Source organism: Euprymna scolopes, chromosome 12 (assembly GCF_053919585.1).
Source record: "Euprymna scolopes isolate OS-2025 chromosome 12, ASM5391958v1, whole genome shotgun sequence".
Lineage (NCBI taxonomy): Eukaryota > Metazoa > Mollusca > Cephalopoda > Sepiida > Sepiolidae > Euprymna > Euprymna scolopes.
Window position 1 is genome coordinate 11568588 of NC_136493.1, and position 24917 is coordinate 11593504.

Here is a 24917-nt window from a genome sequence, read left to right on the forward strand (position 1 = left end):
GTGTGGAGTCACCCTTTAATTGCCATTGCTCCCAGGTCCACTCTGACCCGGAGTGGTAGTACCTGTTAGGGTCCCAACTATGGGTTAAATAGAATCTGACTTTAAAAAAAAATATACTCCATTAAAAATCGTTCCTCAAAATAACTAGATTCGGCATTAAATAACCTGAAAAAGATTGATATGCCGTAAAACAAAAACAACCAACCAACCAACTGGCCCTGAAGGGGCTGTTATCGTCTCACTATGTTTTGGTCAACTAATCTCCTGGCCTGGTTTGGGTAAGATTGAAACTGCTAATTCAGACAGTGCTCACCTAGAACTGCAGAGATTCAACACTTCTATCCACTGCGCCATGCATACTTTAGTTACCATGTAGAGAAAATGTGGTAGAAATTTACACAGAATAGGATACAGTACCTGTCCAATTTCGCTCTGAATTGCTGCGTTGTTGGAGAATTTATTACCTCTTTTTGAAGTCTATTCCAAGGTTCAGGGATCCTGATTTAGAAAACAGCCTTCCTTCGGTTCAATCGGAATAAAAATTCCTTCTTCAAAAAAGACACGCATGAAGAAGTTCAGAGGTTACATCGATCGAAATATTGTGAGGATAACATCCAATATGAAAATAGTAGTTCAAATAATCGAAATGATAGAAATAATCGATCCTCATCTAAGAAATTCCAAAACATAAGTATAAGGTAATTGTTATGAGGAAGACTGACATGATTGTAGTCAACATAATCAGATCGAATCGCAGCAATCAATAAGTACCAAACGAGGTAAAGTAATTAAAAAGATCACTCAATAAGAAAAGATCAATAAATGGTGATCAATAGTTTTCCCAATAAAACCAAGTTCAAAGTCATCATCTCGTATGAATTCAAAGATTTTATTATTGACATTAATTTCCCAGATATTTTTCTAGTCATAATTCTTTCTAGAAAGATATCAGGTACTTACGGGAGAGACCATGCGAAGGTTTCCAGCATCCTAAGCAAAAGTGATTTTTGTGGAATGAACTGGATTTGAACCTTAGACACCTAGGTCGTCGGTCAGTGTCGTTAACCACTGGACCACCGCCCCTCCCATGCTCACAGTAATTTGGTTTCTTTCGATAAGAAATTATAGTTCACACAAGTTTTGTTATCTATATTAATATGAGTGGCAGTTGTCTGTCTGTCCACCTATTTTCATTTTATACTGTATTGACCCATAAAAAATAGAAGAGGTTAAAAAGTGCGTATAACATCTTTATATTAAAAACAAACTCTCTACTACTTTCAATCCGTCACTCTATCTTTCTTTCTTTCCTCTCCCCGTTTTTTTCACATCCTTTTCCCTAACCTCTCTTTCTTTCACCTCAACCCAGCCCATTCCTCTCTCCTGTTTTAAATGTATACATGTATAAATGAACGTTTTTTTTTTTTTTTTTTTTTGTGGTCGTAGTTGGTAATTTGTTTAAACATAGACTTCCGGTGCATCTTACAACATCTCTCCCACGCTGATATACTCGTTCATATTTATGGTTTACACCAGATTTCATATTCTTGTGAGAAGGAACCTGGATTGTTTCATATTCGTTACAGCAGTTTTTTATCTGCTTTTTCTATTCTCTTATTTATTTATTTTTTTTTTGTGTGAAGCATCTCTACATACAAACGACTCCTTTCATTTGGTTGCTTCCTCGTTACTTGCCTCTGTAGTGACTGAATCGCAAAGTGATTTGAATGAACGCTAAAAAGCAAATGGCTCTAATAAATTCCTCTTTTTTCTTTCGCTTCATTTCGCTTTATTCTCTTCATTTCCAAAGCAAGTGAGATTTCACATGAACGTGTTCACTCAAAGTATTTTCTATCAATGAAAATTACTTCAAGTCCTAGAGGTAATGAGTCCATTGTGAGCCAACGATTACTTAAAACTCCTGTAAGAACAATGACTAAATGAGATTTTCTCCATATTTTTCCAGCTGGACGCACAATTAAGAATCCAATAACGTTGCTCAACAACACTGCCCCCTGGGCTTTTGGTTAAGGGTGAGGCAAGTCACAAAAAAGGACTCAATGACTCACATACAAGACTTCTTCTTCTCACGCACACATTCTTACACACTAGCGGAAGTCAGGTGAATAGAAACGAATTGTTACTTACGGTTATACCACAGATTGATAACTTCAACGTTCGGTAGGAATGCCAACGAACTAGTGACTCTCTGACGTTCGTTGGGCACACCATATATTGGCTAACCTATAGTGAACCGTGGCAACCATTAAATTTACTTTGTGTCTAGCATGAACATACAAACACAAAGCAACCTATGCGCGTGTAGCACACACGCAAAGCAATGACAGTGCATGCGGCAAATGACATGACCTGACCTTTAGTTCTGGTGACACTTAACCCTAGTCTTCAGTTTCTTTCCTTCTTTTCTCTTTCTCCCGCCTCGACACCAAGCTGGTCACACCTAAAAATTCGCACACCCTATAAAAATGAACTTGAAGAGCAACAAACAAACTTATAAGGTAAGGCGATCTGATTCTCCACAAATATTAATATCGATCAAGAACAATCGAACATAATGACCTATCAAGAAGAATCAATTATTCCTAAAATGCAACAATGCCAAGGAACTTTATTAACACTTGGTACACTAGGTGTATCAGAATTTTTGTAGGAATTTTTGACACCCCTAACACGAAACTGCGAATAAAATATAAAAAACTCGTAATTTCTCTTTTAAAAGTGGGTTGTTTATTTTCTTTATGGATTATACTTCCAAAATAAACTATTAAAGTTTTATAAAAAGTAATAGAAATATTATTTTTTTTTATTTTTTAAAAAACAGTAATGAAATTAATTGAATTTTACGAGTTCAGTATTTTTCAATTTTTAAACTTAAAAAAATCTATCAAAATTTTTCTATTGATTCTATTTTTACGATATTTTCAGGGTCAATGTGAAATTTTATGCTCTTTCCAATAAACCGAATATAATATTTTAGACAAACGTTTTTTTTAATTCACGCCCTCCCCCCATTTTGAAATGTCTATTAAAAAGTAAATAATTAATTTACTCACCAAAGTTTTATATATCATAAATTGAAGATAAAAGATCAATAAATAATATATTCAGATTTAAAACAAAAAAAGTAGTGTTTTTTAGAAATTTACCTGTAAAGTACGAAGTTTAAAACCTTTTATTTTAAACCACGTTGTTTGATTTTTTTAATGAAACCTTGGTCCTTGCTCCTTTAATTGAAAAAAAAAAAATTAGGGTTTGAATTACATTTTTCGAGTAGTTATAAGCTTGGAAATACAGGGATCGAATTATTCAATATTTTTCACAAAGTTTCTGACACACCTATTGGTACACACAACGAACCTTTCAAATTAGCCATGCCTATTTGTGTATGCCACAAATATGTTTTCATGTTACTTTACTTTGTTATAAATAAATGTTCCTTGTAAATTTTATGACTCCGTATTTGTTTGCATTAATCTGAGGTCGGACTTTTTGAACACGTTTTTTATTCCTTACAGATCGGTAACCCCGATCTCAACAAACCTCTGACATGCAAACACAACCTTCTTACAACTAAGTAACAAGAAAAAAAAATAACAAAAACCAACAAATAAATAAATAACTAATTTAGCGAAGGAAACTACAAAAAAAAAAAAATGATCGACTTTCTTCAGAGTCACCGAAGTCATGAAGTTGAATATGCCTCCATTCAGTCTCGAAAGACAATGGATACCCCTTGTAAGAGTAGCTGCGCGTGTAGTTGTGAGGCAAGGATTACATAATCCCCAACTACACCTTGCCTGAATCAGCACCGCTTGAGCCCAGTGGCAAGTAAAAGTTCTAGATGACTGGAAACAATGCCGAGATAAGTAGAGAGCATATACAGTACCTGGAATTTCCACATAGTCAGCCATTTTAGTATTGACCAGGTTCAATGTTGCTTAACTTCGGTGATCTGAAAAAGTCGAGTAGTTAAGTTGGCATAATTTTGAGGTTTGGTGGAGGTCAGCACTCTTTCGGTGCTTTTGTTCCACTAAGAATTCAAATAATCCTTCGGAAAACCCAAGAAACTAAACACTATAAAGAGACTGAGAGATGCAGCAATTATTTCTTATTTCATTGTTAATCCGTATTGAGACACACTCTCTTTCACAAACCGAGTCAATAGAGATAAACAGAGATTAAAGGTTAATCCAATAATCCTCACGACACTTATTTGCCAGAGAAGATTCTGAATGTTAAAAAGTATATATATATATATATATGATGAGAATAATGAAAATGGTATTAAAAAATGAATAAAAATAAAAAACAAGCCGAAATTGGTAATTCTAGAGTATAATGAAGTCTTTTGGTGAGATCAAGAAACGAAGACAGTTCTTTTCTTTTTTTTTAATATATATATATATTCAGAATTTCAATCAATCTCAATTTACAATGATGAAGGTTGGTAGTTGCAAGAAAAGGTATTTTTTGTCGGTCGTTTCAACACCGAGCCACTGACATGTATTTTCAAAGCCAGTGACAATATGGTCGCATTCCTACTTTTCCCTCTCCAAGTCAATTAACAGTTTCTTAGTCTACAGCTATAACCAGCTGTTTAGTGTGTAATTTGTTCAACGGTTCGCGGTCATCTGACAATCTTGTAAAGGTTCGATAGTTTAATGTCTTGCATCTTATTAAGAGCTCCTTTCGGTCTGACATGCAGTTTCTCTCCTCTTTTTTCCCTCCTTTTTTTCTCCCTTTGTGTGACGTCATGCTTGTGATGACGTCATGCTCGTGATGACGTTATGCTCATGCCATAATTTTGTCATTTGCATATGTGTCAGTGGCTTCAATACAGGAAGAGTACGAAGTTCTTTAGGTGTGTAGGTTAAGCAGCCATCCTTTTGTGGAGTTCCAGGTGGGCCAGCGATTATCTTTGGTGAAAATCGTCTATGTTGAAGTGTCCAGTGGACAGGGATGAGAGAGAGAGAGAGAGAGAGAGAGAGAGAGAGAGAGAGAGAGAGAGGAGAATCGCTCAGCAGGGGGAGGGGCATGTATTTACAAGAAAAAATAGATCCACAGTTTCGAACTGCTAGACCTTGGAATCCCCTCCCTGTTTCTTATATTTCTGACAATATTTAAACGAATAAATTTAAATGTAATGTGCACAGACATCTCATTTTTCAACTTCCTGCATATGTAACAGAGCAGCAGCTAATATATGCAAGTGATGTGGCGTCACAGCAGAAACAAAAGGGCACACTTGGATGGAGAAGCGGTGGTCAGAGAAGCACCTATTTGAGACGTGTTCAGGGAAGCAGAGGGGTTTGAGAGGCGTTTGGAGAAGTTATGTTTGAGACGTGATGAGAGAAGCACGTGTTTGAAAGGTGGGTGACGTCACAGCATAGAGGAAAAGTCACGCATGGCTGAGAAGGATAAATGATTTGTTTCAATATTTACAAAACATATGCTGTTGAAAATACCAGATATAAAGGTTTTGAGACAAACTTCGTGCAAATCTTCCGCTTCTTTAGTTCCTCACGAATAATTGTGTGTACAGTTCCCACACTGACATCAAACTGTGAACTTATTGTTTTTATAGATACACGACAGTTCTTATCTATGAAATTCTTTATTTGGCCAATCAACTCTAGTGTTCTGACTTCCTTATTTCTCCCACACCTCTCATCATGTCTCACAGACTCCCTGCCTTCCTTGAATCTCTTATGCCACTCAAAAACTGATGCTCGGTTCATGCAAGATGGTTTAAAAGCAGTCTGAAGCATTTCCTACGTTTCAAGTTTAAAACAAAATTTTATTGCATATCGTTCTTCTAAAGTTTCCTCACGTCCAGATTGTATTTTTGAAATTTACCAGCTGTGACAATCAGGCTTTAGTAGGGTGTATTCCAATTCCTGCTGTAGCTGTTCATTTGAACCTGAAATCATAAAAATTGATCAGTCATCTCATAAGATGTATAGCAATAACATACTGAATTTTGAAGAGTCTACAACAATTTTAAATGTCTGTAAAAAAATGTCTGGAAACTTAAGGAAGGCGCTTCGTATACCAATGTATAATAAAATTTAAAAAATTAATAAATCTACGGTAGTCGAAAGGTTTCTTTTTTTTGCTAGACATAGGGGCGTGTGACACTCTATTCTTTAGATTGCTCCACTAACACTTATGCCAAATGGGCTGTTTTGTTATACCTATATAAGTAAAAAGTAAAGTGCTTAACTATTGTTCCTTTTTTATTAGCCGAGGTGTAGGAGAGGGTGCCACTATTCTTTTTAGTATTATTCCAATAACCCTTAATCCTCACCTTATAATGCTCAGTGTTTAACAAGGAGCATCAAGAACCATGTTTTTTTAATCTTTCGTATGACTCAACCAAGGATTGAACCCTGGTCTCCTGGTTCATCAGCAAACACTATTAGCATCATGTGAAATGTGCTAAATATCTACATAAACACATATAAATATGTACGCAATATATTGGTCTATTTATATACGGCTAAAACTCTGTGAATCATCCTCGCTCGTCTCTGCATACTGAACGATGCCAATGATAAACGTCACAAAATGATGATATTACATGATGACGTCATCCATCAAAACAGAAATGGAGATAAGCAGGCCCAGTGGCCGATGTCACAAAATGATGACGTCATCCATCAAAACAATGGAGATAAGCAGGCACAATGGCCGATGTCACAAAATGATGACGTCATCTATCAATTTAGAGAAAGAAATAGATCGTTTATTTATATCACATATTAGGGACCCTATGTCAGTATTGATTAAGTTAGCTAGTGTGAATTTTTGTCAAGGTAACCTTAATCTGCAAACAGGATCGTTCCCAGAGACGGGTGATGTAAAGTTGAGGTAGGGGGTAGAAATTAAACACAGTAGACAAAACAGGAGTCAAACGATATGATGAATGACGTCACGTTTTTTGAGCTGAGAGACAACTAAAATTTTCAGATCAGTCTCTTTTTTTTTTTTTTTTTTTACACAGTGATCACCACTTATCAAGGCCCGGAAGCCACTCAGGGATAAGGGTTATTGTAAGTACATTACGTTAGTGTGGAGATTTTATGAAGTGTTTACTTAAGGGGGCGGTTCATTAGGAATTTGTTAACGTTCGACTTGAAGACATCCAAGTTGTAGTCCGGTGGGAAGCAGGCAGACGGAACAGAGTTCCACAGGCGTGCAGTTCTAAGAAAGAAGCTTTGTTCATGGGATCCACGTTTTGATTTAGGCACAGATATAGAGTGGGGGAAATTTTTCACAGTGGATTCAGCTAGACGGGTGTTTTTCGGTAAAGATTGGCGAGGGGGAACCAGAGATTGGACTTCAGACGAGCACCTGCCATGGAAATAACGATAAAGCAAGGATAGGCTCGCAACGTCTCTTCTGTGGGAGAGAGGTTGCAGGGTAGAGAAAAGGGCATCGTGGAAATGTCTCTGTCCGTGTGCATCATCACTCATTTCATTAAGTTAGAAAGTTAATTTTAGGAAGTAAACAATTAAGATAACATTGGTCTCACTATTCTGTATAAACTCTCTTTAAATAAAATATAACTCTCTTTAAATAAAACTAAGAAAATCAAGTAAGGAGGAAATGGTTTTGTCCCATATTCGCATAGGAAAAGTAAGCATTACAACATAGTTTGTATTATTTGGATTCGTCAGACTACTGTTCTCATCTTGAGTGTAATTTTTACAACGTTTTGGTCGATGTAATCTCCAACCATCTTACGGTGTATCGTGGCGAATTCGGAAATCCATCTGTCGAACTCGGGAATCTACACGGAATTTCAAATGGAATCCTTTATTTATTTCACGGGGGTAATATGCTATCGTTCTGTCAGTCATGACTGGATAGAGGTCCTAAGTAATTCACGATTGTATTTTTTGTCACTGAGACTGACGACTGACCCTTCAAGCTTTAGAAGAATATCACTTTTTACAATTGATTTTTTCTAAGTACTCTAACCACTGCGCCACTCATTCTAAGTAAACAGGATATAACTTTTGCCCATTTTTAAAGGACTAACAAGTATTATTTGGATGTATCGAACTACTGTTTTCATCTTGAGTGAGATTTTCGGTCAACGTAATCTTTTTCAGGTGTATCTTGGGAATGTTTCTGTCGAACTCGGGAATTTGGATGGAATTTTGAACAGAACTCTTTATTTACATCGGGGGGTAGCATTCTCTTGTTCCGTCAGCCATGACTGGATAGAGGCCCTAAGTAATTCACAATTGTATTTTTCAGTCGCCCACACTGAGAATTGAACCTTTCAACCTTCAAGAGAATATCACTTTTACAATTGATTTTTCCAAGTACTCCAACCACTGCGATGGGTCCTCGCAAACAATACAATTGCAAATTACTTGGGACCTCTATCCAGTCATTGTTGATGGAACAAGAGCATACTACCCCCGTGAAGTAAATAAAGTGTTCCGTTTGAAATTCCATGCAGAATCCGTAATCTGAGAGAAAGATTACTAAGTTCGACAAAACACACCTGAAGAAGGTTGGAGGTTACATCAACCGAAACGTTGTGAAAATAAAACTCAAGATGAGAACAATAGTCCAAAGAATCTAAATAATACGAATAATTAAAAAAAACAAACAAAAAAAACCCAACCTCACAACTTGAAAGTTCCGTTCTCGAATGCTCAAATCATTCTCTATCAAGGTTAGATAAAGCCAAAAAAATATATATCCACGCATAATTATGTGAGGGAAGATTATTTTCAAATATTCTCCTAAACTGGGAATGGAGTAACGGACTTATATTAAGTAGATATTAATAAGTCCTTACATTCTTTTCTTCTTTTTTTTCCTTTCTTTCTTTCGTTTTTTTTTTTTTTTTTTTAAATAGAGAGTAGATAATACACTGTGGTTGTGTTATTGGCAGCTCCAGTAACTCTCGCTTCTCCTTTTTTGTCCCTCAGTCCTCATTTCCAATGAGTGATTTTTCTGACAAAGGGTGAAGAAAAAGCTGCTTTCCAGGTCGGTAATACTTCGTGAACAGTAGCCTGAGATGTCAGAAATTTTTCTGTTTCTATGTCTATCTTTGTGGCCACATCACTAGTAAGGGTGCTGGAGGTAAACGTTTCATCTGGGCTGATGTTACCCGCCTGATAGTCAGAGACCCGAACCTTGGTTAACCACTAAGGAAGCTGTCCTATCAGCAGGTGTAAAGTACTGGGGCTGCTGTATTGCCATTTGGTGAATGAATTTTGGACCATGCAGTAGTTTCTGGTGGGGCCTCTCGGTGCCATACTAGTGAGTAATTGTTACGGCTTTACCTTATCATGTGCTACAAAAAAAAAAGAAAAAACATTTTCCTCTCTTTCTCTCTCTTACTTTCCCTCTTTGTCCTACTCTAACCAAGTCTGTCGACCTGTTCCACAAACCCCAAAAACTCAACATGAAATATCTAAAAAAAAAAAAAACACAAATAAACCTAGAACCCCATCCTCCAATGTAGACCCCTACTACCATGTCTCCTTCTCCAACATCAGGGGTATACGTTCCAACCTTCCAGAGGTTGAAACCCAATTACAGGAGACGAAACGGGACTTACTCTTTCTAAGCGAAACTGACATAGGGCCGACCACTTCCCTAGATGAGTTCATAATAAAAGGATACATCTTAATCTGACCCCCAAGATCACCATGGACTTGGAATATGCATCTACATTAAAGATAGTTTCCCGTGTGGTAGAGATATCTCCAGAGAAGACTCTAATTTACCCTATATGTGCTTCCGGGTTGAACTTGCTAACACCACCGCATTCATATTTGCCCTCTATTACCCCCACAACAGTGGGGTTACTGTCCTTAAGAGCATATCTGAGAAAATTGACCTCATCCTGTCTGCTCATCCTTTGGCTACCATTCACATTTGCGGTGACTTCAATGTCCATAATGTGGAATGGCTGACCCACTCAAATAAGACAGATGATGAGGGGGAGGTTCTGTCATGATTTTGCCATTGCCTATGATCTCACTAAGATTGTTCACGAACCCACCCGTGTGCCCGATATGCAAGCTTTCTAGACCTTTTTCTCACAACTTCCACTGAGCTATATTCATGTTCCATTCTATCTCCTCTGGAATCCTCCAATCACACAGTTATATCAGTTAAGATAAAAATGAAATGCAACAAGTCTTCAGATGTACCTCTCCACCGTACAGTATATCCATACTCTATGGCTGACTGGGATAGCTTTCGTACATTCATATCTGATCTACCACTGCATTCCATGTTTAAAAAGGATGTATCCTCTATAGTATCAGACCTGACCGAATGGTTAATTGTAGGCATAGACCGATTTATACCATCCAAAAAATTCCAACAAAAATCTAACAGCCAGCCATGGTTCTCCTCAGAATGTGCTACTGCCATTGCGCACAGAAATCACTTTTTCCATAGCTATCAACGTAATAGATGTACTGAGACTAAAGCTGCCTTCAGGACTGCCAACAACCACTGTAAAAGAGTAATAAAAAATGCAAGAGAGCTATATGCTCAGTCCGTTAAATCCAAAGTAGCTAAGCAGCGGCTTGGTTCCCACCAGTTTTGGCAAATAGCAAACAGGATCCTGAACAGATACATGCGTTCTATCCCAACCATCATCAATGGACCTGAAGTCATCTCATCAGCATCAGACAAGGCCAAACTATTCGCCAAGAACTTTGCAGCTAACTCTACCCTCTGCGATGAAGGGCATCAACTTCCTGTATTTCTCCCTACAACAGACAACACACTATGCAACATACAAATATCTGTGCAAGAGGTTGCCAAACTAATCAAGAACCTTGATTCCAGTAAAGCAACTGGTGCCGACGGTATTCCAATTATAGTGTTGAAAAAGCTTCGACCAGAACTTGCCCCTATACTTACAAAACTGTTTAAGCATTGCCTTAAAGAGAAGTGCTTTCCAATACTCTGGAAAACCTCGTCAGTATGCCCTGTATTTAAGAACTCAGGGGATAAGTCATCTCCTTCTCAGTACAGACCAATAAGTCTCTTGTGTGTCATGAGTAAGTTACTGGAAGCATATTAAATAAAGAAGTAGTCAACCACCTCAGCAGAAATAACCTCCTTAGTGATATGCAATATGGTTTCCGTTCTGCTAGATCTACAGCTGATGTGCTAACAGTTATATCCCATAGGATTAGCGAATCTCTTGACAAAGGCTTCCTTTCTAGGGCAATTGCTCTTGACATATCAAAGGCCTTCGATAAAGTTTGGCATAATGGCCTACTTTACAAAATTTCGAGCTACGGTATTACTGGAAATGTTTTCTCAATAATTAAATCATTTCTGTCTGATAGGTTCATAAGAGTAGTGGTTGATGGGCAGCAATCAGAGGCCCACAGTAGTAATGCTGGAGTCCCCCAGAGGTCCATCCTGGGCCCAACTCTCTTCCTGATCTACATCAATGATCTCCCAAAACAAATACTTAAATGATTCGTTGACATCTATGCTGATGACACGACCATCTATAGCAACACATCAAAGGCCGTAAATGACAAAGCTCACTCTGATTCCCTCTCCTCTGATCTTGAGCGTGTGGTTTATTGCAGGAAGAGATGGCTGGTTACTTTTAATGCATCTAAAACCAAGCTTCTAACTTTACATCATCAAGGCTCTGTTCCTCATCTAGCATCAATTGAAATGGATGGCTCTCGTCTTGGGAGGCTTCATGTTTTGACAAGCTCCTGGGTTTGACCTTTACTCCTGATCTGAAATGGAACACGTATATCAAGTTTGTTGCCCGGACCGCTGGGAAAATGGTGGGATCCTTCTACCGCTCCAGAAGATATCTCACTACTGATGCAATTCTCTAAGTCTATAAAAGCCAAGTACGTCCAAAGATGGAGTACTGCTGCCACATCTGTGCTGGAGCTTCAAAAAACAGCCTATCCTGCCTTGACAAAGTACAAATTAGACTTTGTGGCTTAGTGGGAGATGCTCTCTTCTCTTCCCTACAACCTCTCTCCCACAGAAGAGATGTTGCGAGCCTGTCGTTGTTTTATCGTTATTTTCATGGCAAGTGCTCGTCCGAGCTCCAATCTCTGGTTCCCCTTCGCCAATCCTTCATGATAAACACCCGTCTAGCTAAAACCACTGTCAGTAATTTCTCCCACTCTTTATCTGTGCCTAAATCAAAACGTAGATTCCATGAACATAGCTTTTTTCTGAGAAGTGCACGCCTGTGGAATTCTCTTCCGTTTGCCTGTTTCCCACCTGACTACAACTTGGACGTCTTCAAGTCCAACATAAACAAATTCCTGACAAACCGCTACCTTAAGTAAGACACTTTATCAAATCTCCAATACCAACTATTACTACGATATTATCCCATTGATTATTGTACACAAAATAACCCTTATCCCCGAGTGGCTTCTGGACCTTGATAAGTGGTGATCCCCATGTAAAAAAAAAAAAAAAATTAATCCTCATCTCAAAAATTCAGAAACGTGATTTAGAAATAATATGAAAAAAATGTTAGCATAAATATTCTAAAATCAGTTTTATGCCAATTATCCCTGATGAGAGATTCAGACAGATTTGAAAGTACTTGAAATTTGGATTGATAAAAAACGAATTTTAATTTTAATTATTTGGATTCTGCAATAGATTCGAAAGTACTTGAATCTATTGCAGAATCCAAATAATTAAAATTAAAATTCGTTTTTTATCAATCCAAATTTTTAGCTATATTGATCAAGTATGCGCGAGCCTTTTCTAGCCTCACACAAAAATACGAGTTCACATTTCAAGCTATATTACTTGTCATATACATACGCGCACACAAACATAAGCGCCCACGTCCACACACGTACATATATTCACGTTCACGTACATACACTCACATTAACGTGTATATACACACACGCTAATGTACACACATGTACTCACACATGCGCACACGTACGCACACAGATGGACGATATCACTTCCTTTCAATGGAAATCCACACATGCACAAAAGACCACCGGGAACACCTATAAAAGAAAGAGCAACAAGCGGCTTCTTCCTTTTCCCACCTGCCTTTCCGTACCTCATGCCATTTACTACTATGTGAGACAAAAGGCCAACAGACAGTACATACACTCTTTCTCTCTCTATCTACTACTTGTGCCAGAGAACACCACCGCGTAGCTGACGGCTACTATATATTACTCACTTCTTTTCCCACGCGCGAACAAACGATAGTGACCCGAACGTGAGATGAAAACACATTTCCTTTTTCCTTCTACAATACCAGTCCTCTACAAACGATGGTTACACCCGCGTGGACATGAACACATGTTATATTGAAAACATTCATTCTTTCAACAGTAAATAAACGACACGTTTATCTTATCCATCAATTGAGTTTTTGTTTCCTTCAATTCCATTCGTTTCATTATTTTCTTGTGGCGAGTTAGGGTATTATTATATCCTGGTCTGTAACAAGTAGTCTTCCACGTAAACAAACTTTAAAATCGGACATTTTAAAAACTTCTTCATAAACTCCATTTCTAAATCATTTCATGTTTAATTTAAATGAGAATGAAAATCATTCTAAGCTGTTGCTATTTTGATAAAAATGTAAAAATTCCTTAAATCGTCAAATATTTGCGGGAATCGTGCTTCTCAACAACAATAACATTTATATTATTCTAGCCTAAGTGCCCAGCGTTGCCCGGGTGTTTGGAGGTGTGTGTTGAGCAAAAAAAAAAAAAAGTGGTAGTAGGCAGGCAGGCTCTAACCCATGACGCAAAGGCAGAAAATAAAGTGAAAGAAAATCTGACGCCTTACCTCTACTTCATGGCGCGACCGGAAGTTCAGAACGTCAAAATTAGGCAAAGTCAATCCAACCGATGCGATGACTTACAAAAATGGATCACAAAAAATCGACCCCTTCTGGTAGAAAACTGCCCAGTTGAGGTTGAAGGAATTAATGTTTTTAGCCAATTTTTCGATATTTGTCGTCTGAAGGGTCGCGCTTCAAAACAATACCAATCTTGTGAAAATCTGTCGCCTCTGTCGAAAATTTTAGTCATACATACATACATACATACATACATTTAAACAGACAGGTGAGATTTATACTATAAATTTCTTTTAGTTCGTCTGTCTGTTTATCTGTTTCACTTTTTCTTGGAAAGAACTGTGCCGATCTGGTTGAAATTTTGTATAGTCCTTTGTTAAAAACTCATTTTAAGTCAACGGGATATAACTTTTGCCCATTTTTAAGGACTAACCAATATTATTTGGATTTATCGAATTACTGTTCTCATCTTGAGTGTGCTTTTCGGTCGATGTAACCTCCGACCTTCTTCAGGTGTATTTTGTCAAAATCGGGAATGATTCTGTCGAACTCGGGAATTTGGATGGAATTTCAAACGGAACCTTTTATTTACTTCAGGGGGTAGCATGCTTTTGTTCCGTCAGCCATGACTAGATAGAGATTCTAAGTAATTCGCAATTGTATTTTTTGGTCGCTCACACTGAGAATTGACTCTTTCAACCTTCATGAGAATATCACTTTTACAATATATTTTTCCAAGAACTCTAATCACTATGTCATGGGTTGCTGCAAACTGAAAGTTGAAAGTTCTGAACGTCCTCACAAAAAAGTAACGAGCCAATCAAAAAACAAAACGTTCTACTTACCCTTCTTGAAAGATCCGCATTTTAAAGTGTAGCAGTAACCATGCCCATATAAAGTTACCCATTGCGGACAGGACGCTTATCGACAACGGGAACCAACATTGTTCGTTTTTGCCCCATTTACTTTGGTGCACGACAACTGTGTCGTTTGAAAGTTTTGTCGGAATAAAGTCAACTTCAAGTTTACTGTACAAGGGACATTCCCAGTGTAAAAATTTGAGTACGTAACCAAATGATATGACGGTGATCAAACTGAGGCCAGCTGTCACGAAGTCCATAACAACAAGGATGATCCGAGAAATTTCTATGGAGGCTGCCGACCGTTTCCGGATGTAATGGATCGATTCTTCTTCAAACATTTTGCATTTATAAACTTTCTAATTCTGTCTTTCTTTTCTTTTTTTTTTTTTTTTTTAATTTATTGGAATCAGATATTTGATTGCGTATAAAGTTGTTGCTATGAAACTCCGGTGAAAGACATTTTGTTTTAGTTTAGTTTAAAAACATGTTCAATAAGCGAAAAGAAATATTCATTTAAGAGTCATTCGAGTGCAGCGTCTTCTTTAGGTTCGATGCTAGCCATTGCGGACTGTGATAAAACGGCAAAATAATTTTTCCTCGGAATTAATCATGATGAATATCTTTCGTGTCGTCATTTTGAATCCTGTAATTAAGAAATAAAAAGTAGGATTTAAGCATTAAAAACAAAGATAATCTCTCTTCCCCCCCCCCTTTGTGATATGTGTGTGTGTGTGCGCGCGCGTGTGTTTTGTGAAAATAGACTAAGGGATTTTATATATAATGTTTTCTAACCTACAGGTTACAAAGATGAATTTAAGTTAATATAGTAAAAATAATGTGATAGCTTTATTTTTCAGAAGACAATATCGCCGCTTACTAGATACAGACCTACGTGTGACTGAATTTTACATATTACATCGTTTCGCATTTTTCTCTTTTTAGCATTTTTTTTTTTTGTTGTTGTTGGTGAATTCATGGAAGGAAATATCCAATGTTGACATACAAATATGGATTGTTCCCCAGTCAACAAAACAGAACTGTAAAACAGAACTGTAAAACAGAATTGTAATTCATATGCAAAACTAAGGAAACAAATGACTATGATTGAAACATTTTATGGCTGTAAAAAAAGTGTCAAAAATAGGCTCTGTATGATAGATGGTCCCCTTAATGTGCGACCCTTAGGGCAAATGTCACATAGCCCACTACACAATTCAGAATTCACGTCATTACCTTTCAAACGAGCCTTCATTTGTTAAATTCTGATCAAAAGATTTGGAACATACAAAATTGCAAAAAAGATATATCTATCTATCTATCTATCTATCTATCTATCTATCTCTCTCTCTCTCTCTCTCTCTCTATATATATATATATATATATATATATATATATATATATATATATATATATATAAACTACATTAAAATTTGCAGTCTTTTTGAAGATTATAATACTATTCTATTATTAAAATTGTATGATATTTGGTAAAAAAAAAAAAAGAACCTATATTTTCAAGCTAATAAATTATGCCCAAATTTGCCTACATTTGTGTATATAGTGATCTGACAAGCCAGCTTTAGTTTTGTTTCTTTGCAATGAATTTTTCTTAGGGTATTTTCTTTTTGCTTGGTTGTCTCCCCTGTGGTTTTGCCAGACCGCTAACATAAATACATACATACATACACACATACATACATGATGATTGCAACGTCTTGTCAGACGAGTGCCACTCCCTCAGACACGAGCCCAAAAATGACTTCCATCGCCACAGGACCATTTTAATAAACAAATGCATGAGGGAGTATCTATATACAGATGATGTTACAGAGTCTTAGCTTTGTACGACAGCTAAGTCTCTCTCTCGGTTCAAAATGTTGAGATCCAGCAACAAGCAAGAGCAAGATAGCCAGCAAAAAGTTAAACTGCAGACCAGCTTAATACGGGTACTGGTCTCTCACTTTATGGTTTTTTAAATTAGAGATTTGCTTCTCCTAGAAAGGTTGCCTTCACCACGGCTTACGGGAGCCCTCTCCACCCCAACACTCACATACATACACACAAACACACACGGCGCTAGTTGGCCGTTGACCCCCAAAAAGGGTTCATTCGCCCTTTGGAGGGTCTTGTCTTTAATCCTTCATGGAGACTAGTTACCCTCCTCACCAAACAAGTCTGGTGGGGGAACCATGTAACCCAGTACTACCTGCCTCATGGTCGGCAGGTAGTACTGGGTTACATGGTACCAGTAGCATATGACATGACCTGAGGCAGGTAGTACTGGGTTACATGGTACCAGTAGCATATGACATGACCTGACACATACATACATACATTCATTCATTTGATATATATAAATACATACACACACATATAAATATATGTATGTATATATATATATATATATATATATATATATATATATATATATATATACATGCATATATAAACACATATATTCATATGTAAATACATATATTTATACATATATATGCATACATATATATGCATACATACACAGACACACACTATCACACACGCACACACACACATGATGAATGATAAAAATATGATTAAATAAGTATGTGCGTACTATGGAGATTGGCCAAAGATAATAACTCGTTGAATGAAACACACGCAAAAAAAGAAAAAAAAGAAAAAACATTTATACTAACCTGAGGTTCGGGGGCAATTACATTAATTTCTTGCTATTTGTTTCTATACACTTTCATTGGGTGCATAAGATTATCCCGGGCAACGCCGGCTCGGATCATCTAGTAGAAAATATATTAGTTCGCTAAGCTTCTAAGGTATATAGCATCGCTTTTGACGTCACGAGTACACTATTTTCGTATTATAATCTAAAAACATTTTTACAGAATGTTACATAAAATGGCTCGATTTGTTCATCTCGTACAGACGGAGTTGACATTAAGAGACTAAACAAACCGATGTTTATTTATTTTTTTTAATCACCAAAAAATGAGAGAATTATCGAATTTTAAGCAACCCACTTCCACCCTTCTCCCTCATCCAGTTGTTGGGTTCAAAGGTCGGTAGTGTTGTCTCTGCTTCCACTAATTATATTAGTCTCGCAAAACGAGATGAAACACTTTGTTTTAAGTAGAGAGATTACATCATACGCCTGATCTAGTTGTCTGACTTATCGCCAAGGACATCATTTAAAAAAAAAAAAAAAAAAAAAACTTCGTTGTTTTCATTTATATAACCATGACTAATAAGTCTCGATTTTATTGGATTTTACAAGGTTACAATCGCACTTTAGGGATTAGTATTTGCAAATTGATATTTTTCAAAATCTTTACTGAACAGGAGAGTAGAAAATGAACCATGGGTTTACTTTCAGTGGCCTAATAAGTAACTCTTAATTTCCTTATTTTATTCTTTAGTCCTCCCATTCCACGAGCGACGTTTCTGATAAATGGAGAAAAAAATCGCTGTTTTCAGGATCGTAATCATTTATTATTGATTATTATAATGACGTTTGAAGTAATATTTGTTTCAGCTAATTACATCTGATGGTTTCATGCTTTGTCTGGATCGATTTTAATACAAAAAAAAGTTCCCATATTTTTTAAGTGAATTACTTTTACTGAAATTACGGTAACGCCTTAACGCTAAGAAAACAACTTTTCTATGATCTGTATTGAGGTTTTGATATCTGGACATTTTTAATACCCAGAGACCCAAAGAATTGACATAATTTGTAACCTAATACAAGCTCCACCCTTACCCCAAATGCAATCCATGGTCATGAAGACGTATTGGGCAACGTAAAAAAAATGTGTTGTGGAGGATAAACAATGATTTCAACAGGAAAGGGCAACTTCCTAATACTTCAAACGGCTTGTTGGAATGATTGCGGGGACATTTTGGAGATCGTCTTATCAGTAGAAGATGTGAACTTAAATAGGTTTAACATTCACCAAATATCAGCATCTCAGAATTTTATCTGAGATGCTAAGATCTGGTGAATGTTAAACCTATTCATATATATATATATATATATATATATATATATATATATATATATATATATATATATATATGAGAGAGAGAGAGAGAGAGAGAGAGAGAGTTCTTTTTTTCCAATTTTGTTGGATATCTTTTCAATTCGCCGAGTGGTCTTTTTTGTTTCGGCTGGCATGTTGTATATTATGGCGCCCAGTAGTTGTTGTTCAGTCATATTCTTCTCAAGCGCTTTCTATCGGCACATTCGATCATCGTCAGGAGCGATTGTTGTTGTTGTTCTTCTTCTTCTTCTTCTTTTCTTTTTCTTTATCGAGACTTGGTGTATTTATAGTTAGTTTGAGTTTTTTAATTGGTTATAAAGGTGGGTGCAGGATGGGTAGTGGCGAATTATTTTTATTTTTAATTTTGATTTTGTCATTTTATATTTTATTTATTTAGTTTATTTATTGTTAGTTACTGAATACAGTTAGTATAATTGTACAAATGTACTTTTGAAATCACGACTCTATAATAATATATATATGAAATCTGGACAAATAAAAATATCGTATTAAAGCGTATTTTACGCCCGAACAAAACCCACCCCACCCCCTACGCTAGTTGTAGATATGAACTTTTGATATTTGCTATCAATCGTGTAAGGAGATAAAGTTAATTTTTCCATTTGTTAAATTCTTTTACAGATAAAGTTCTCTCCTGTAAATCTATTTTTATATTATTAAGATTATTATTTACAGGGTGGAACGATAAAATTTTGCCATAGAAAAGACGACATGATTCCATTTCCATTTGATGAAAACCGGTTTTCTTTTTCTTTTTTTTTTTTTTTTTTTTTTTTTTGCTTGTTGCAGAGCATCCACTAGTTGTGTACAAATCCCAAGAGCGATAAGAGCCTTCTATCATGTCTGAAAGTGACACAATGTTCAACGAGCAAGATCGGAGATGCGCTGCTGTACAACTCATGCTCTCTACTGATCCAAGTTATGGCAACAGGACCATTGTCAGCACCCTCAAAATGCATTGCTGGATTGCCACGAATAACAGGGATGTGCCCAGGGTGATGAAAACAAAGTTTCCGGCCACTGTTAGGGTCTTTGGTGTGGTTTCATGTGAGAGCCACATCATGCCACCTCACATCTTCAAAAACGGCTTGAAAGTTAACACCAAAGTGTACCTCGATGTGCTGAAGAGTGTGGTGATCTCCTGGTGCAGTCATGTAGCCGCTGGCAGATCCTGGGTATGGCAGCAGGACTCGATGCCAGTCCACAAGTCCTAAAGACACAGGCTTAGCTTCAGAAGGAGTACTACGAGTTTGTACCCTTCTCCCCCTGCTCCCTCTCCTCCCCCAACCTGAACTCGCTGAACTACTTCGTTTAGTCATACGTCAAAAACATCACCAACATGACCTCCCATAACATCAAAGCCAGCCTGATTGCCGCCATCCATTGAGTATTCGCCAAGCTCCCACTGGCGCTTGTGGCGAAGACATGTTTCTAGTCCCAGACCCGTATCGAGGCAGAGATCGAGGCTGAAGGTGGCTACATTGAATATATATCAGCTCTACTACATAATCAAGTTATCTGAATTGATTTTTTCAATAAAATTTAAAAAATAAATCTTTATGGTTGTTTTCTTTCAGGCGACAACTTTATCATTCCACCCTGCAGAACTGAACAGGCGACTTCATGAACACAAGTGAAGCATAAAGACAAGTAACACACTCAACGCCATGTTCTCTCATATTATGGAGTATGGTCATCACTAGGGCTGTGACAACAGCATATTTTTACCCTTGTTTTAACTCTCGAGTATATATCCGACACAGACAAAGTTAATCAACTGAGAACCACATCACTCTATATAAAAGCATATAAGATATCAACGGATACACACTCGAGAGTCAAAACAATGAAAAGAATATGCTGTTGTCCTAACCCTAGCCATCACTTTGACTTGGAAAACGCAAATCTTATAAAAGCAATACACAATAAATCTATATGTCGTTTAACTGAGCCCGCCCCTTTTTTCCCACTCCACCGATACAATAAAACAACTTCCTGTTCTGCAATCTTCAAAATGAAAACAAAAAAGTTGTTCCGTGACAGTAAAGCAAAACTGCCATGTTTCCCTCGAAAACTTGGCACAGATGAAAAATGACCATAAAAGATTGGTCAATACTATTGAGATTAATAGAAGGTGCGGTATTGGAACAATTACAATTGTTCTTAGAAGTATGTATAGACGTTTCACCGACAACTCAAATTAATTGATAAATTCAATACCGACGCGTACAATTTAACGAACGACCTGATATGGTGTAAATGCTACAACAAAGAGAAGAACGGGACAATAACAAATATCCAACATGGGAGACCAGGCACTGGAATTATGAAAAGAGAGATTATTTCCGGTTCGTTTGGAAAAATCAAAAGAAAGCGGAAATCCATAAGAGTGTAAATTTTGAATCTCGAACGATTTGACCAATAAACATTATTTGTTAATATGTTATCACTTATCAAGGCTAAAAGCCACTCAATGATTAGTCTCAATGAGATGGATAGTCAGTTGAACGATGAAGAATATTATGAGAGGATTTTTTATACTAATGAGTCATCACTTATGATGGCTAAAAGCCACTCGAGGACAAGGGTCAATGTCAGCCAAATGATGAAGAATATTATTAAAGGATTTTTATACTAAGCGTCATTACATCAGGGCTAAAAGCCACTCAAGGATAAGGGTCAATGAGATCGATAGATTGTCAGTTGAATGATGAATATTATGAAAGGATTTTTATATTAATGCGGCATCACTTATCAAGAATAAAAGCCACTCGAGGATAAGGGTCAACGTCAGCTAAATAATGAAGAATATTATGAGATGATTTTTAATACTTATGAGCCATCACTTATCAAAGCCAAAAAGCAACTCGAGGACAATGGTTATTGAGATGGATATATTGTCAGTTGAATGATGAAGAATATTATGAGATGATTGAAAATGATGAATGCAATTAAAGAAATTTGATAACTTATGAGCATGGTTTATGACAACTATTTGTTGGCATTGAATTTGAAGAAACATTGTTGCAGCCTGTAGGTAAACAGTTCCGTGATAATGTGTTCCACAGATTGAAAAATTAATTGAAAAATGAAAACAATTTTAATGAAAAATTAATTGAAAAATGAAAAAAAATTCAATGAAAAATTAATTGAAAAATGAAAACAATTTCAATGAAAAATTAATTGAAAAATGAAAATTATTTTAATGAAAAAGTAATAAAAAATAAAAACAATTTCAATAAAAAATTAATCGAAAAATGAATTAATTTTTCATTGAAATTGTTTACATTTTTCAATTAATTTTTCCTTGAAATTGTCTTCATTTGTCAATTAATTGAAAAATTAAAACAATAGTCTTGAATAATTACGAAAATTAAAATTCAAGAACTGAAAAAAAAAATCATTGCAAGGTAAGTTTCATGAATATTTATTTTTTTGAATAACAAGCAAATAATAGCAAACAACTTTATTTTATGTGATTTTTTTATTTTATGTGATTTTTTTTATTTTATGTGATTTTTTATTTTATGTGATTTTTTATTTTATGTGATTTTTTTTTATTTTATGTGTTTTTTATTTTATGTGATTTTTTATTTTATGTGATTTTTATTTTATGTGATTTTTTATTTTATGTGATTTTTTTTATTTTATGTGATTTTTTTATTTTATGTGATTTTTTATTTTATGTGATTTTTTATTTTATGTGATTTTTTTATTTTATGTGTTTTTTATTTTATGTGATTTTTTATTTTATGTGATTTTTTTTTATTTTATGTGTTTTTTATTTTATGTGATTTTTTATTTTATGTGATTTTTTTATTTTATGTGATTTTTTTATTTTATGTGATTTTTTTTATTTTATGTGATTTTTTTATTTTATGTAATTTTTTATTTTATGTGATTTTTTTATTTTATGTGATTTTTTTATTTTGTGTGATTTTTTTATTTTATGTTATTTTTTTATTTTATGTGATTTTTTATTTTTATGTGATTTTTTTATTTTATGTAATTTTTTTTATTTTATGTAATTTTTTTATTTTATGTGATTTTTTATTTTATGTGATTTTTTTATTTTATGTGATTTTTTATTTTATGTGATTTTTTTATTTTATGTAATTATTTTATTTTATGTAATTCTTTTATATTTTATGTAATTTTTTTATTTTATGTGATTTTTTTTATTTTATGTGATTTTTTTATTTTGTGATTTTTTTATTTTATGTAATTTTTTTATTTTATGTGATTTTTAAAAATCTTTTTATGATTTTGAAAGAATTTTTTGCGGTTCAAATAAAGATAAATAATTATATTTTTTATAATAAACCAATGATAGCAAACAAATGTTTTCTTTATGATTTTTTTTAATAGGGTTAAAGTGCTCAACATTCCGGCATCTTCCAGCATTTTCCATAAACTGCACAGACGATTCCATCGGTCCTTATACTGCATAAGTACCAAAAAAATCTATTAAGCATGCGTACACAATATGATGATGTATAGAATTAAAACATGACCAGTGAGAGTTGAGGATATGCGTTGCATGGAAAGAAATGATACGAGAATGATACAATAGATGTGTAATATGAGTCTTATAAACAGGTTTAGATACGATAAGAATAAGGTTAAATCTGGACAGTATAGGTAGATGTGTGGAGAACAGGAGACTTTGTTGGTATGGCCACATTGAGAAAATGGATGAGAGTTGTTGGTTAATAGATGTAGAACATTTCTGAATATTTTGAAAAGGGGATTTGTTATTGATATTATTTGAATTCGTTGGACTACTGTTCTCATCTTGTCATTTTCACAATGTTTCAGTTGACGTAACCTCCGACCTTCCTTAGGTATATCTTGTCGAACACAGAAATGTTTCTGTTGAACTTGGGAATTTGGACAGAATTTCGAACGGAACCCTTTATTTACTACTCATGGCACAGTGGTTAGAGTACTTGAAAAATCAATTGTAAAAATGATATTCTTCTGAGGTTGAAGGTTCAATTCTCAGTGTGGGTGACCGAAAAATACAACTGCGAATTACTTAGGACCTCTATCCAATCATGGCTGACAGAACGAGAATATGATACCCCAGTGAAGTAAATTAAAAGATTCTGTTCGAAATTCCGTCCAAATTCTCAAGTTCAACAGAAACATTCCTGAGTTTCATAAGATACACCTGAAGAAGGTCGGAGGTTACATCGACCGAAACGTTGTGAAAATGACATTCAAGATGAGAACAGTAGTTCGATGAATCCAAATGATATGAATAGACGTAGAAAAGTTGAGGTAGCAAAGTCAGTTCAGAGAAGGAAGCCAAGGAAAATATAGGAAGAAGTGATAAAGATGAACTTGAGAGAAATAATGATAAATAAAGACCTGGGCAGAGATTTGAAAGTCAATTTCTAAAAGTGTTGTGATGTCCACCCTACGCATAACAATGTACTCTTCTGCTTACAATACCACGAGAATATGACTTTCAGCGTTATACACAAACTATGCACACTTGGCAGTCGGACTGACGTATAACCACTTTTCTTATTTGTTGTATTTGCATTTTATTAAATATACAGGGTGTGTCTGGTGTTTGAGAACATCACTTATTTTACCAACTCTTTCCTGTATTGTAACTTTTACTTTTTTTTTTTTACAGACAATCAATCAAGGGAAAATAATAAACTAACACAGGAAATGAAAAGACATGCTCTAATAGTTGCAATAATGGTAAAACACAGCGATTTGAGAATTGCACCATTTCTTAAAGTAGCTCGATCCTTTGTTTTTAAAGTTCGCAAAGAATTAGAAGATAATGATGGCCAAATTTTCTCCTGTTGCTAAACGTAAAGAACACCAGGAATGCTTTGAAAGTTGATTGAGATTGTCATAGTGACATATGGCCGAGTGGTCCTAGACGTTGTATCAAAGTTTATAGTTACCCAAAGGTGATGAGTTCAATCCTGAACGAAGGCAGTAAAAAGTAACATTCAAAACGGAGAATCAGCAACTATGTCCCAGAGCCTAGCTGGAGTCTGAACACGGTACCCCCGTAATAATAATAAAGGGTTGGGTTCGAGACTCCTAACAAATGGTTCCCTAGTTCGATACAAAACACCTGATGAAGGACGGGGGAAAAAACGGCCGAAACGTTGTGAC

At 35.6% G+C, this 24917-nt stretch overlaps 1 protein-coding gene across 3 annotated transcripts in view; it reads right to left on the reverse strand.

Annotated features, from left to right (window-relative positions):
- The window catches only part of LOC145291182 (uncharacterized), a 134329-nt gene that overhangs the window by 73078 nt on the left and 36334 nt on the right, over positions 1 to 24917 (reverse strand). For all 3 annotated transcript variants that reach the window (XM_080136759.1, XM_080136760.1, XM_080136758.1), the window contains exon 2: positions 14698 to 15358. In XM_080136759.1, the coding sequence (XP_079992885.1) occupies positions 14698 to 15053 (356 nt within the window). In that variant the 5' untranslated portion in view covers positions 15054 to 15358. The remainder of the gene's footprint in view (positions 1 to 14697; positions 15359 to 24917) is intronic.